General features: G+C 37.5%; 1 protein-coding gene across 1 annotated transcript; it reads left to right on the top strand.

Moving 5' to 3' along the window:
• Nucleotides 1-1163: 1163 nt before the first annotated feature.
• Nucleotides 1164-6395, top strand: LOC129950673 (uncharacterized). Its single transcript, XM_056062598.1, has one exon. The coding sequence runs from the start codon at nucleotides 1164-1166 to the stop codon at nucleotides 6393-6395; it is 5232 nt and encodes a 1743-aa protein (XP_055918573.1).
• The last annotated feature ends 8470 nt before the right edge of the window (nucleotides 6396-14865 follow it).

The raw sequence follows: 14865 nt of genomic DNA on the forward strand, positions 1-14865 counted from the left end.
TATGTGACTTTCTCCAGTGCAGTCCACTATACTGCAATCCCGTACATAAGTATTGGTCGGATGACCGATGTGTATAGCCAGTAGGTTATGCGAGGTTGAAAACCCCATTTGCTTCCTATAGCTTTCTTGCAAAGGAAAAGAGCTACTGTAGCTTTTTTAACTCTTTCCTGTATATTGGATTTCCAACTTAATTTTTTGTCCAATATCAGACCAAGGTATTTGGCTTCATTGGTAAAAATTAGTGGTATACCTTTTATTGAAGGAGGTACAATTACTGGGATCTTGTATTTCCGTGTGTGTTTGACATATGTTAAAGATGTATATTTATATTATTTTAAAGAAACATTTAAAACAAAATAAATCAAATATGCATAACATTTTAAATAAGATTTAACTACTATTGTGAATTACATAATATGATATTAGCCCAATATGACATTTCTTGTCAAACTAATCATTAATGTTATAATTATAAAAGTTAGCTTTTTAACCTTCTTGAGTAAAAGGAAGGTCAATTATTATTCTGATTATATTCGATTCAACCCGACACCATTTTATAAAATATATATTTTTGAGAATTAAAAGTAATTATAACGAAGGTTAAAAGAAATTGATTTTTATTTTGTATTAATTGGAAATAAAAATAGAAATTTTAACTGGCGATAAGAAACATTGGTCCTTCGAGCCTTAAATTAGATTAAATTAATTAAAACAAAAAGAAAAGTGTGTAAATTTGTCTTTTATATAAAGTGAAATATACATATATATATACATATATATATAGACATTTTTAAACTTTAATTTTTAAAATTAATAAGTTGTGCAAGAATATTGCGTAAAACAAAAAACAATAAATTACAATTGACTATAAATTTAAATTATTTAAAAAGAACATAATTGTGCTGTGCAAATCGGGGCTCCCGCGACGCGTAATTAATTCCAAACTCAACTCTACAACATCCATCGAAGGCACACAAAGTAAGTCCTCATTTTTAAAGTATTTTTTTTTGCTCTTTTTTTTATTACATTTTTTAAATAACAAAAGTCCATTATGTCGTTTGGGGAGCTTCAAAAAGAAGTTTTGGCGCAATTAGAGCGCGACTTTTCTAATTTTAAGAAGACAGGCCAGGCTCGTCGAACGAGTAACTATTTGAAAAACTCGCATGGAGCTACTTGAACAAAATTTAGAAAATGCCAAACGATATCACGAGGAAATCGTTAGCGGGGGGAAGCTCGAAGAGAATTTTAAAAAGGAAGACATGATAGCGGTGTTCGATCAAATTCGCGCCATTTATCTCGAATATAGGACTGAAATGATGGATGGTTTAGACAAATTAAGTCCGTCCGCTCCACTTACGCCTACAGTGGGAGCACCTCCATCAACAGGCCTTCCATCAGCAATACACCAGTCACAGCCAAATGTCCTCAAGCTTCCTCCAATCAAACCTCCCACGTTCTCGGGGTCTTATACATCGTGGCGTTCCTATCACGATATTTTTACGTCACTTGTTCATAACAATCCTGGCTTGAACGAGATCCAAAAAATGCATTTTTTGAAAGAAAGTTTGACAGGCGATGCCGAACGTCTTCTGCATCATTTAGATCTTAGTTCTGGGAATTATGCAAAGGCATGGGATTTATTGAAAGAAAGGTATGATCATAAAAGAGTTTTGGTCAATTCTTATCTCAAGGTCTTTTTTGGCCAACCTGTACAAAGTAAGGAATCTGCCGAAACCCTTAAAAGCTTACTTGACACAACAATCGAAGTTGTTCACGCACTGGAAAATTTAGGATTACCAGTGAAGGACTGGGACACAATATTAATTTATATTCTCTTTCAAAAACTATCCGCCAAAACCCAACAGCTATGGGAAGAAAAGCTCGGCAATAACAAAGAACTCCCAACCTTCGCCGATTTTACTGATTTTCTTAAATCACGTTTTCGGACTTTGGAAGCTATTGTGCAGCAAGCCAGTTGCACTACACAGCCAAAGCCAGTCACGAAATCGCCTGTCACAGCTAAAACATTTCATGCTAAAACCCAAAAACAACAATTTAAAACGCAATATCAATGTCAAATTTGCAAAAAAGGACAACACTCGTTGATGAAATGTTATCGGTTTTTAAACATGGATGCGGTACAAAAGCAACAGGCTGTACAGCAAGCTGGAGTGTGTGAAAACTGTCTTGCTTACAGCCACAAAACTCGTTTTTGTTTAAGTAACCGGTCCTGTTATTTTTGTAACCAAAAACATCACTCTTTTTTGCACAACAATTTACACACACAAAACACGATTTCTAATCCTAGTAACTCAATTTCACAAAATTCAAGTTCTAATGCGAACAACTCAACACATTTTCAACAACGAAGTTCACAACTTCAGAACCAACAGGTAGCCGTGAATCCAAATGCTCCTGCTTTCCAACCAACAGGCGAAAGTGTTCCTGGTTGCAATACCCGACACAATTTTTATGCGTCTCAAGTCCACGGGACTCAAATTTTATTAGCCACTGCGATCGTTAGAGTTAAATGTGAATATGGAAGATTTTCAGATCTCAGAGCACTTATTGACCCAGGCTCAGATGCCACTTTTATCTCTGAGTCAGCAGCAAGGCTTTTAAATCTCACCCAACACCAAACAAATGTTAATGTATCAGGGCTAGGGAAGGTCAGCAGCGGCATCAGTCACAGTTACGTTAACATAATGTTTAAATCTAAACATTCGACGTTTGAAGGCGCAACCAAAGCGTACATTTTTAAATCGTTGACTGGCCTTCTTCCGACCCACAAAATGATACCACACAATTATGATCATCTGGCTAATTTGCAGTTAGCAGATCCTGAATTTTATGTTCCCGCTCCAATCGACATACTTTTCGGCTCAGATGTTTATCCGGACATTATATTACCGGAAATTATTCGCAGCGAGCACGTAGTCGCTCCCATTGCACAAAACACCCAATTGGGGTGGATTATATTGGGTAAGAATCCTGAAGTTACTCCAAAGTCGATCCGAAGTTTCTTCCAACACATTGATCTCGATACACAAATCCGAAAATTTTGGGAGATTGAAGAAATTCCTTTCGTGATTCGAGCTTCAGAAGAGGATATTGCCTGCGAAAAGTATTTTAATGAAACAACCAAGCGATTATGTGATGGGCGGTACGAAGTGAATCTTCCATTTAAAGTAGGATTTCATCCTGAACTAGGATCCAGCAAAGAAATGGCAACTCGACGTTTTTTATCTTTGGAACGACGATTTGAAAGGGACCCAAAATTGCAAGAAAGTTACAGCCAATGTATCATGGAATACCTCAGTTTGAAACACATGGAAGAAGTAGACGTAAACGACCCAATTTTGAAAACCCCTTTTCACTATTTTCTTCCTCATCATGCTGTATTTAAAGAATCGAGTTCTACCACAAAATTAAGAGTCGTTTTTGATGCAGCCTCAAAAACCTATGATGGTACATCCTTAAATCAACACCTGATGACAGGTCCTAAACTTCAAAAGAACATTGTTGACATAATTTTAAAATGGCGAGCATTCAAATTTACAATAACAGCTGATATAGAGAAGATGTATCGCCAAATTTTTGTGCAAGAACTGGATAGATACTATCAACTCATTATTTGGCGTGAAAATCCAAAGCAACCCATCAAGGTCTTTAAACTGAAGACGGTCACTTTTGGCACGGCTTGTGCGCCTTATTTGGCCATTCGTGTCCTACACAAAGCCGCTGATGATGAGTCTGAAAGGTATCCAAAGGGAGCTCTTGCGGTTAAAAGTGAGATGTACGTAGACGATTTCATCAGTGGAGGAGATTCTATAGACGAAACTCGTATAAAACGCGAAGAAACACGAAATCTTTTGGCGTCTGCAGGCCTCAAACTTCGGAAGTGGACGTCCAACTGCAAAGATCTTCTGCAAGACTTACCCAAAGAAGATTGTGAGATAACTTTTGAAGTGCCTTTTCAATCAAAAGATCATGTCAAAACATTAGGCATAAGATGGAATCCACAAGAAGACTCATTTTCGTTCAAAAACTTTCAACAGGAAACCGATGAAGTGACAAAAAGGACAATGCTATCAGCAATTGCAAAACTTTTTGATCCGCTTGGCTGGATTGCGCCATGTGTGATCAAAGCCAAGATCATAATGCAAAAATTATGGTGCAGAGGAACCGATTGGGATGAACCCATTTCATCAGATCTTAAAGAAGAATGGCAAGTTTTTCAGAAGGAATTGCCTTTAATACAACACGTTAAAATCCCACGGTGGATAAATACACACAATACACAGAAATCGGTGGAATTTCACGGTTTTAGTGACGCGTCGGAGAAGGCTTATGGAGCAGTTGTCTTCATACGTGTCCTTGATAATGCCGAGAATATTCACATGCATATACTAATATCGAAAACAAAGGTGGCTCCATTGAAAACAGTCAGTCTACCACGACTAGAACTTTGTGGAGCTGTTCTCTTGGCATCACTATTAAATTACACAAAAGAAGTTCTGCATGTCTCGAACGCAAAGGTATACGCATGGTCAGACTCAATGATTACGTTGGCTTGGATTAAAGCACAACCTTCCAAATGGACAACGTTTGTCAGTAACAGGGTTGCTGAAATCCAACGATTAACAAACTGCGATATTTGGAAACACATTCCAACAGACCATAACCCAGCTGATTTAGCATCTAGGGGCGTTTCACCTTCAGCGTTGGGAACACAAGACCTTTGGTGGATAGGGCCCTCATTTTTGCGAGAAAAGTGGCAATTTGAAATACCCGTACAACCATCTACTCTCGAAACCGAAATTGAAAGGAGAACGGAAAAGAAACAATGCTTAATAGCCAACTCTGATGAAGCAGATGATGACATTAACAGATGTATACTAAGGTGTTCGCGACTATCAAAGATCATCAGAGCAATTGCATTCTGTTACCGCTTTAAATGGAATTGCCTTGCAAAAAGACGAAAAACATTAAGGATTTCCGGAGAATTGAATCCAGATGAGCTACAAGTTGCAGCCTTCTTGGTGCATAAAGCAGTACAAAGGCTCATGTTCACTGCAGAACTGAGTGAATTAGAGAATAAAAATACAATTCCCAAATCCTTGTTATCACTTAATGCGTTCATCGATGGTAATGGGTTACTTCGTGTGGGTGGCCGACTCGAGAACACACTACTTTCATATAACCAGCAACATCCGATCATTCTAAAACCCAATTACCACTTCTCTGAACTAGTGATGCGAGATGCACACAATAAGACCCTACACGGAGGAAATCAGCAAACTGCGGCCTTCATCCGTATGACTTACTGGATAACAAGACTTAAACAACACGTAAAAAAACATATACATAATTGCCCAATATGTTTCAGATACAAAAAAAGGAGTCTACAACAACTCATGGGAAGCCTGCCAGCACCACGAGTACGAATATCCAGACCGTTCACCCATACAGGAGTTGATTACGCCGGTCCTATAGAAATTAAAACATGGAAAGGAAGAGGAGCTAAAACTTTCAAAGGATACTTTGCCATTTTTATTTGCCTGTCTACCAAGGCAATCCACCTCGAAACAGTGTCAGACTTGACAACACAGGCATTCCTAGCAGCTCTTCGTCGCTTCACCTCACGCCGAGGCATTTGTGCCCAAATTTATAGCGACTGCGGCACGAACTTTGTGGGAGCTAATCGCGAATTAGCCCGTATGCTAGAAGAAGCTAAACACGATTGGAAAGAAATCGCAGGGACTCTAGCTAATTCAGGAACAAACTGGAATTTTATTCCTCCAGCTTCCCCTCACTTTGGTGGTCTTTGGGAAGCTGGTGTGAAATCAGTTAAACACCATCTAAAACGAACCACAAGAGATGAGAGGTTAACTTTCGAGGAACTCTACACACTTCTCACGCAGATCGAAGCCTGTTTGAATTCCCGACCTCTATGCCCTCTATCGGATAATATCGATGATCTAGACTATTTAACACCAGGACACTTCCTAATTGGCGAACCCTTGCTCACAATTCCTCAAAAGGACAAAAACGTAGAAAACATGAGCTATCTAGACAGATGGAAAAAGACTCAAGCTCTCGTCAACGTATTCTGGCAAAAATGGAACGGAGAATACCTTTCACGATTGCAACAACGACCAAAATGGACGAAAAGGGAAGCCGAACCTAAAGTTGGAAGTCTTGTTTTGGTCAAGGATGAAAGACTTCCGCCATCCCAATGGGCATTAGCAAGAATAACCGACACACATCCGGGAGCTGACGGACTAGTCCGAGTGGTAACGCTAAAAACAAAATCTGGAATTATGAAACGGCCTATCACGAAAATCTGTTACCTACCGTGTAACACCTCGACCGATGAAAACACCCTAATTTAAATCAATAATAATAATAAAAAAAAAAAAAAAAAATTCTTACGAAAAATAGTTGATTTTAAATATATTAAAATCATCAAAATGATCAAATACTCCACACAACACAACACCACATTTAAATCATTTACAGTCCACTCAATAAATCTCAAAAAGAAAACATTCAACCAGTTCAGAATCCATAAAATTAGAATTCGAAATAGAATTATTTGAAATAAAATGTAACAAAATCAAAATCTCAAAAAAAAAATTAAAAAAAAAAATAAAAAAAAAAAAGAAAAACTCATTATAATATTTTTTTTTTAATTTATTAAATATAATAATTTTAATACACAACACAATAAATTCAAATAAATAAATTAAAAAAAAAAAATAATTAAATTTAACTACACCACACCACCAGCAAATCCATCGATGAAATCCCTTCGGCAAATCCATCAAACCCCGTCGGCAAAAACACAATCCAATCGCCGTCGGCTTTTCAGTTTTTTCATATTTTATATAAATATTTACACAACACAACAAGATTACAATTTTATACTAATTTTCACAAAATTTTAAATCAACAACACAACACAATGGAAAATTATTTAAAACATTTTTTTTTACCGCTAAAAATTATCACACAACACTAAAAATTAATTAATTATTTTATATTTTTAAATCAAATTGAATTCAAAACGAATTCAGACCAAAATCCGATATGACGTCATCAACGTTGGATAACATCGGCAGCCATTTGCAATTATTTGCATTGTAAAATGACACACATTCATCACCCGAAATCGAAATCGTAAAAAAAAAAAAAATACGCTACCGAAACACGTAAGCACACGCACACACGCACACACAAAATTTTAATAATTAAAAACAAAAAAAAAAAAAGAGCCCAAATAAATAAAATTTATAAAATTTATAAATAAAATTAAATTATAATAAATATAAATATAAATATAAATTAAATAAAAATGAAAAACATAATAAAAAACACCAAACCACATCCAACCCGCGCTTTATGCGGATTCAACAGCAACAGCAGCAGCAGCGACAGCAGCAGCAACGACAGCAGCAGCAGCGACAGCAGCAGCAGCGACAGCAGCAGCAGCGACAGCAGCAGCAAACACTTTACGCAACACTCAATCACTTTGATGTTTTTCATAATTTATTATTATCAATATAAAAATAATAATCATTGGCAACCGCACTACCAATTTGTAATAATAATAAATTTGATAATAATATAATATAATTTAATAATAAAAAAAAAAAAAACATTTTTCACTTACACACGCCCGGCACGAGAAATACTAATAAATTAATACAAAAAATATAATTTAAAACACTGAGCACAATAAACATAACGATCGACCGCGACCCGACATCAATGAAAATCGATTTACGTTTAAAGACGATCGTCAATAGACCACGGCGAATTCAATAATGTGCATTGGTAAAGAGAAAACAACAACAAGAACATCGTACAGTAACCTTGAATGGGCAACGGTTGTAAAAGCTCATTGAATGAAATCAATAAGGAAAACTATGAGTGCAGGTGTTATGCACTAACATAAACTGTTATTTTTTGTTGTTAACCTTGAACTTGTTTGTCTTGTTTTATGTTACTCTAATAATTTTTTCTCTTTGCATGTTCTTATCAAAGAAAGTTAGAAACAATTTGGGGGTACTTACGCATCGAATAAAAATATGCCAGGGCCGGATTGGACACTTACATCAAGGCGCCAATTTGCGAACATCGTTCACCGGGGCGGAGAATGTTTGACATATGTTAAAGATGTATATTTATATTATTTTAAAGAAACATTTAAAACAAAATAAATCAAATATGCATAACATTTTAAATAAGATTTAACTACTATTGTGAATTACATAATATGATATTAGCCCAATATGACATTTCTTGTCAAACTAATCATTAATGTTATAATTATAAAAGTTAGCTTTTTAACCTTCTTGAGTAAAAGGAAGGTCAATTATTATTCTGATTATATTCGATTCAACCCGACACCATTTTATAAAATATATATTTTTGAGAATTAAAAGTAATTATAACGAAGGTTAAAAGAAATTGATTTTTATTTTGTATTAATTGGAAATAAAAATAGAAATTTTAACTGGCGATAAGAAACAGTGTGAAAAGGACGAGGTCTGTTTTTTGAGGATTAATACTAAGTCCGCAGTTATCAGCCCATCTAGTGAGCATATTGAGTGTATTTTGGAGGAGGACTCTCAGTGTATTAGGATGTTCCCCTGTGACAGCGATAGCAACATCATCGGCATACGTAACCACTCTGTAGCCATCCCTCTCAAGGGATATTAGTAGTTGGTTAACCACTATGTTCCACAGGAGAGGGGACAGAACACCACCTTGCGGAGTGCCTCTACTGACAGACCTTTTTGTGCAAAAATCTCCCAAACTGGAGTTGATGATCCTGCTTTTTAGCATTGATTAATCAACTCACAGATTGAGTATTCGACGTTTAAGGTCGTCATAGCAGACGTGATAGCGGATGTGTCAACGTTGTTGAAAGCGCCCTCAATATCCAAGGAGGCCACCATAGTGTATTCCTTTTTATCTAGGGAGTATTCGATAGTTCTACCAGAGTGTGCAAGGCTGTTTCTACCAATTTCCCTTTGCAGTAAGCATGCTGAGACATTGATAGTCTCTTCTCAATGTTGTTACGTATATGGATATCGATCAATCGTTCCAGAGTTTTGAGAATGAAAGATGATAGGCTAATAGGTCTTAGGTCCTTAGGGTTGACATGCGAGCATTTGCCCGCCTTGGGAATGAAAACTACCTTTACATCTCTCCAGCGCCGAGGTATATAGACCAGATTTATACAACTTTTAAAGATCATCTCAATGATGGGCGAAGTTATATCAATGGTATATTGTAGCTCAGCTGGTATGATTTGATCTGGACCTGGAGATTTGTAAGGTTTGAAACTATTCAGAGCCCATGTCAATTTTTCTTTTGTAACCAGACCTTGAGGAAAAATTAAGTTAATACCCGACCCAGGACTGTATGTTGTATTAACGGATTGGGAGCTATCTGGGAAGTGGGTGTCTAATAGCAGGTTTAGCGTTTCTTCTCAAGAGTTAGTCCATGTACCATCTGATTTTTTAAGACAACTGGGCATGGTTGGACTTGTGGAGAGAATCTTTCTTATCCTTGATGCCTCCGCGGATTCTTCTATTGAGTTACAGAAGGATCTCCATGAGGATCTTTTGGCTATTCTCAATTCTAGTTTATACTTTTTGAGAGATTCTTTATAGGAATCCCAATCTTGGGGATGTCTAGTCTTTTTCGCTTGATTGAAAAGCCTTCTACAACCTCTCCTGAGTATATCTAGTTCAGCAGCCCACCAATATGGTTTCTTCTTTCCTCGCACTGTTGTGAGGGGGCAGGCAGTTTCCATGGCTTTATTGAGGGCTGCTGTAAGTTCAACGACCTTTTGATCGAGTTCAAGAGTGCACAAGGGCGGATCCGAAAGTTCTGGTTTAATCAGATTTTTCAGAGTCGCCCTATATTTTGGCCAATCTGTTTTCCTATAGTTCCGGAATTGGATCGGTTTTGGGGTCCCTTCAATAAGTGAGAATTGGATGTATCTATGATCGGAGAACGAGTTCTCCTTTGATACTCTCCAATTAAATATTTTATTTGAGAGATTTAACGAGACGAGAGTCAGATCTAAAACTTCTTGTCGATTTTTTGTGACGAAGGTTGGTTCACTACCTACATTACTTACTACCAGATTACTTGTTAGAATATAATCAAAAACACAATCATAGTAACATAGAAGAATTGTGACCACTTAAAGTTCCTGAAGAAACCTAACCAGCTGGCTTTCTCATATTGCCATAAGGTCCTCGTAAGGGTTTTCTTTTTAACTGGGCATAAGAAATAACATAGCTTCAAAAAGTCTAATATAAGGTTTTCCTGGAATTATAAAAGATTGTATCTCAAAAACCTGACGTGATAGATTGATTTTACACTCGAATTCAAACTTTAGCCACTTACATTACCTTGTTAACCAGTGTCAAAGACATTGCGCACTTTGTGTGTCACTGTCCCGCACTCTCCCATAAAAGGAAGAAACTGCTTGGCAACTATTTCTTAGGGGATGTAGAAGAAGTCTCTAGTACTCCAGGTACAAACATTCTGAACTTCGTCAAAGGCTCTAAATGGCTTGACTAACTGAACACACAGATTTTTCTTATTAGCTTGATAAGCAATACTCAAGGGTATCACAATGGGTCTGTATTGATCTAAGTGTGACGGTAAAGCCCCTCAACCTAACCTAACCTAACCTAACCAGTGTCATTAGACTAAAAGTCCACAGCTTTAAGAACTTCCTTTAAAGGTGGACTATTTCAATTTATATATTTAAATTAAGTCTCTGGACCCAAATTGAGGTCTCCGTTTTTTTTTTTGAAGCTGACTTCAAAGAGTAAAGAAAAATTGGAAACCATAACCTCAAACTTCATTCTTTGTGTGTCTAATAACAAACAAAACAAACGCAGTTAAGGGTTAATATTTTTTCAAAGTTTTTTGGTGTTTATTCAAAAATGAGTGAAAATATCTCAAAACTTCCTATTTTATCACTTTAAAAAACATATCAAAAACTTCAGCCCTTTTCCTTACCTACGGTAGATTAACTGTACCTACAGTACGTACATATCCAACTCCATCCATATACTCTTGTAGAATAAGATTCGAAGTACAGAAGAAGCAAAAGTGCCTTTTGGCTAAATATTTCTGTTGATCCGGTATTTCGAACAAATATATGTTTACCAAAAGTGCAATTAGAGTTTTTGCTGAATAAAATTTCGGATTTTATGGTGTTAAATTGGGATGCTGGGTCTATACTTCTTTTGGACTTTTTGGGTTAAGGTTTAAGTTCAAATTGAAGTTGGGGGAAATAAGTAAGAAGAACAATCAAATTGTAAATTATGCAATAGAGAATAGAGTTTATGAATGCATGTTGTATGTGATAGTTTTCAGAGCTTGTTTTCGTATAGATATTCTTACTTTGAAGGTTGCGGTTTTCAACGTTTATGTGAGTGGAGACTTGGATCTCGTCTATAGCATATATGGCTATAGAAAGGACAATTTTACTAAATTATCGATGCACACTAGCCCAGCGCAATTATTTCCACAAAGTAATTCCAAAATAGAAAGGATACATTAAGGAAGATATCTCAGGATATTCATTTAAAATTAAAGCTTGAGTATCTGCAGTACCTAAGCTTGTGTCCGATGGTATTTTGTTTTCTTTTAATTGAAGTGGAAGAAGAAAATTTTGAAGAAAGTTAAAATGGACAAAGCATCTCTGAGGAATAGATATTAATTTATCAAAGTGACAATATAATCTATAATATATGTTATGAGAATGTTGATATGTACGGGAAAACATTTGAAACATTCTCAGAAATACAAGGACAATAATGATAAATTGGTTGGAGTTGGATAAGATATTTTGATATTGCACAATATTTTGAATTTCTCTTCATGAAAGCTCTTAAAATTGTTTGCTTTAGTTCAAATTAAATTTTTGTAGATATAAACATATTTATAAAAACGTGTATATATAATTTTTAACTTCCTATTGAAAGTTAGTGTAATCGGTCCGATTTTTCGAATTGAAAATTTTGGCATTTCTCGACGTTTCAAGGTCATTAGAATGTGAATAAAAGATTTGTGTAGTGCTGTATGTATGTGGGTGTATGTATTATTCCTTATCTCAAGAACCGATAGAGCTATCGATTTAAGATAAATTCTGTTCTGAAATCTGGTTAAAACCCAGGTGGAAAGTTGTTGGGGGCAGCAAACGAGAGAGAGGGGAGAGGTGTTTCCACTATGGCACCGCTCTTTTAATCCAGACGGCAGCGGACGAATTCTTGAGATTTAATCAACGGTGGCGTCTACAGTTCCAGTAAGGTTGAACTTCTAAGTGAACACCTCATAGGACTTCTTCGACTTATTCGGAGCCCAGGCCTGTAAGGAGCGGTTTTATCCGGCTCCCCATCCTTGGAGTTATACTTAGGATCTGGCCCTCCAGGTTGGGGGTTGTGCCGTCCTTGTGACTTCCTGGCCACGTTAAAGCTTCATAGTTGCGCAGCACCAACAAGCCTCGGATACGGACGGATTTACTGTTGACAACCAACGAAAACGAATTAAGAACAACGAACTTCGGATATGCACGTGGAATACTAGGTCCCTTAACAGACCTAGACCGCTATAAAGCAGACATCACCACCATCCAGGAAATACTATGGGATGGGCCGGGCAAAAAGATGATGAAAAACTGCGATATTTACTATAGTGACAGCTACCACGAAAACCAACAGTGCTTATTTGGATACGGCTTCGTCATTGGCGCCAGACTTAGGCAAGAAGTCTTGAGCTATCAAGTCTTAATTCGGCAACATCAGCATCATGGGTGTCCGAACTTTTCGAGAAGCTAAAATCGACTCGGACCACTACCTCGTTAAAGCCAAGGTAGCACTTCGGGTTTCCAGATCCAAGGCAAAACAGGGAGGTGCTGGGAGAAGGTAAAACTTCGAACGGCTACAATCTCAAGAAATCGCCAAATCCTTCTCCGCCGAGTTAGAAGTAACCTTTTTCGGAAAGTTCGCTGCCGCCAACACAATATATCGATAACCAGTGGCAACATTGCTAAGATGCAATCAGAAAAGCCGCCTCTGACGTGTTGGGTTTCAAGCAACCACCAACAAGGAACTACGGGTTTGATGAGGAATGTCGGCAGGCAAATGCAGCCAAACAACAGGCACACAAAGCGGCGCTGCATAAAAGGACGAGAGCTACTTATGAGCTATATGAGCAGAAGAGGCGAGAGGAACGCTGACTTCACAGAAGGAAAAAGAAAGGGCATGAGAAGCGTGCGGTCGAAGATGTTGAGAGGTTTCAAAGCAAGAATAAAGTTCGAAAGTCTTATGAACAGGTGAAACGAAATTCACAGGTACATAAACCTAGAACCGAAAGCTGCAAAGACGAAAGTGAAAACATCATAGTGGAACCGCAGTCAATGCTGAGGATATGGAAGGACCACTTCTGCAGGCTTTATAGCGGCGACGACGAACTGAATTCCGCTGTCAGGCACAATCCCGTCCTCCCGACTTAGACGAAGTAAAGATTGCCATATCTAAGCTGAAGTCTAATAAAGCCGCTGGAGTGGATGGCTTGAATTCCGAGCTCTTTAAAGCAGCTGGAGATAAGTTGGTAAGGAGCATGCACCAACTTATCTGTTAGATATGGTCGGAAGAAAGCATGCCCAATGAATGGAACCTCCTGCACCTACTATAGAGGAATCAGTCTACTAAACATCGCCTATAAAATCTTCTCTGCTGTAATTTGTGAAAGTCTAAAGCCCATCGTCATTCACCTGATAGTTCCTTATCAAGAAAGTCCACAGTCGATCAAATATACACACTGATCCTGGAAAAAACCCAAGAACACCAAATCGACACCCACCATCTTTTCATCGATTTCAAGCCCGCATATGACAGTATCTACATGGATCTGTATAGAGTCAGGTCTAGTTTTGGCAATCCTGCCCAACTGGTCCGTTTGTAAAGGATGACCATGGAGAACTCATGCTGCTCCATAGAGGTTGGAAACAACTTAACAGAACCTTTAGATGTCAACAAAAGTTCCAGATCAGGTGATACGCTGTCATGCGATTTGTTTTACATCGTGCTTGAAAAAATAGTGCAGAGCTCACACGTCAACAATAGAGGCACTATCTTTCAAAAGTCTCTCCAATAACTAGCATATGCTGATGACATTGACCTAATCGGAAGAACTCAGCGTGATGTCAATGGAGCTTTTGTATTAAGGCATAGGTGGCAAAAATGGGTTTAAAGACTTTAAAGACTTAAAAATTATCTTGCACTACGAAGTCTTACAGATGCTACAAAGAAACGGTAAGTTGGTCTTATTCAAAGATAGGCACACCAATGAAAAGGGAATGATTCCTAGATCACAATCCTTAAATTTCAGCCATCTAGGTGGTCTAGATCAAGAAATATTGGAGTTCAAAAATTGTCCTCTAGGTGCCGACTTTAATGCCTTTTAGACGCGTATTAATCGAGATATTCACATTTAAAGTTTGAACATGGATTTTTGCCCATAGGTTAGGTTAGGTTAGGTTAGGTTGGAGTGGCTGTCCGGATGTCATTGACGCACGTAGAACTCAAGGGTCCATTGTGATAATGCTAATGAGGTTACTCATGGGAGAGTAATGAATTCAAACAAACCATTTCAGACTTTTAATAAAGTTAGAGAGACGTTTTGTGTCAATCGTTGCCAGTTCACTGGTGTTATCGAAGAAGGGATTACCGAGAAAGTTATTCCTTCTAATGGAGAGTGCTGAACATGTACACAGAAGGTGTTGGACTGTTTCCTCTTCCTCCTCGTCCATGCAGCTTCTAC

Source organism: Eupeodes corollae, chromosome 3 (genome assembly GCF_945859685.1).
Source record: "Eupeodes corollae chromosome 3, idEupCoro1.1, whole genome shotgun sequence".
NCBI lineage: Eukaryota > Metazoa > Arthropoda > Insecta > Diptera > Syrphidae > Eupeodes > Eupeodes corollae.

Bases quoted from the DNA above. Each gene is read 5' to 3' on its own strand.
- LOC129950673 (XM_056062598.1), top strand. From the start codon at position 1,164: ATGGAGCTACTTGAACAAAATTTAGAAAATGCCAAACGATATCACGAG.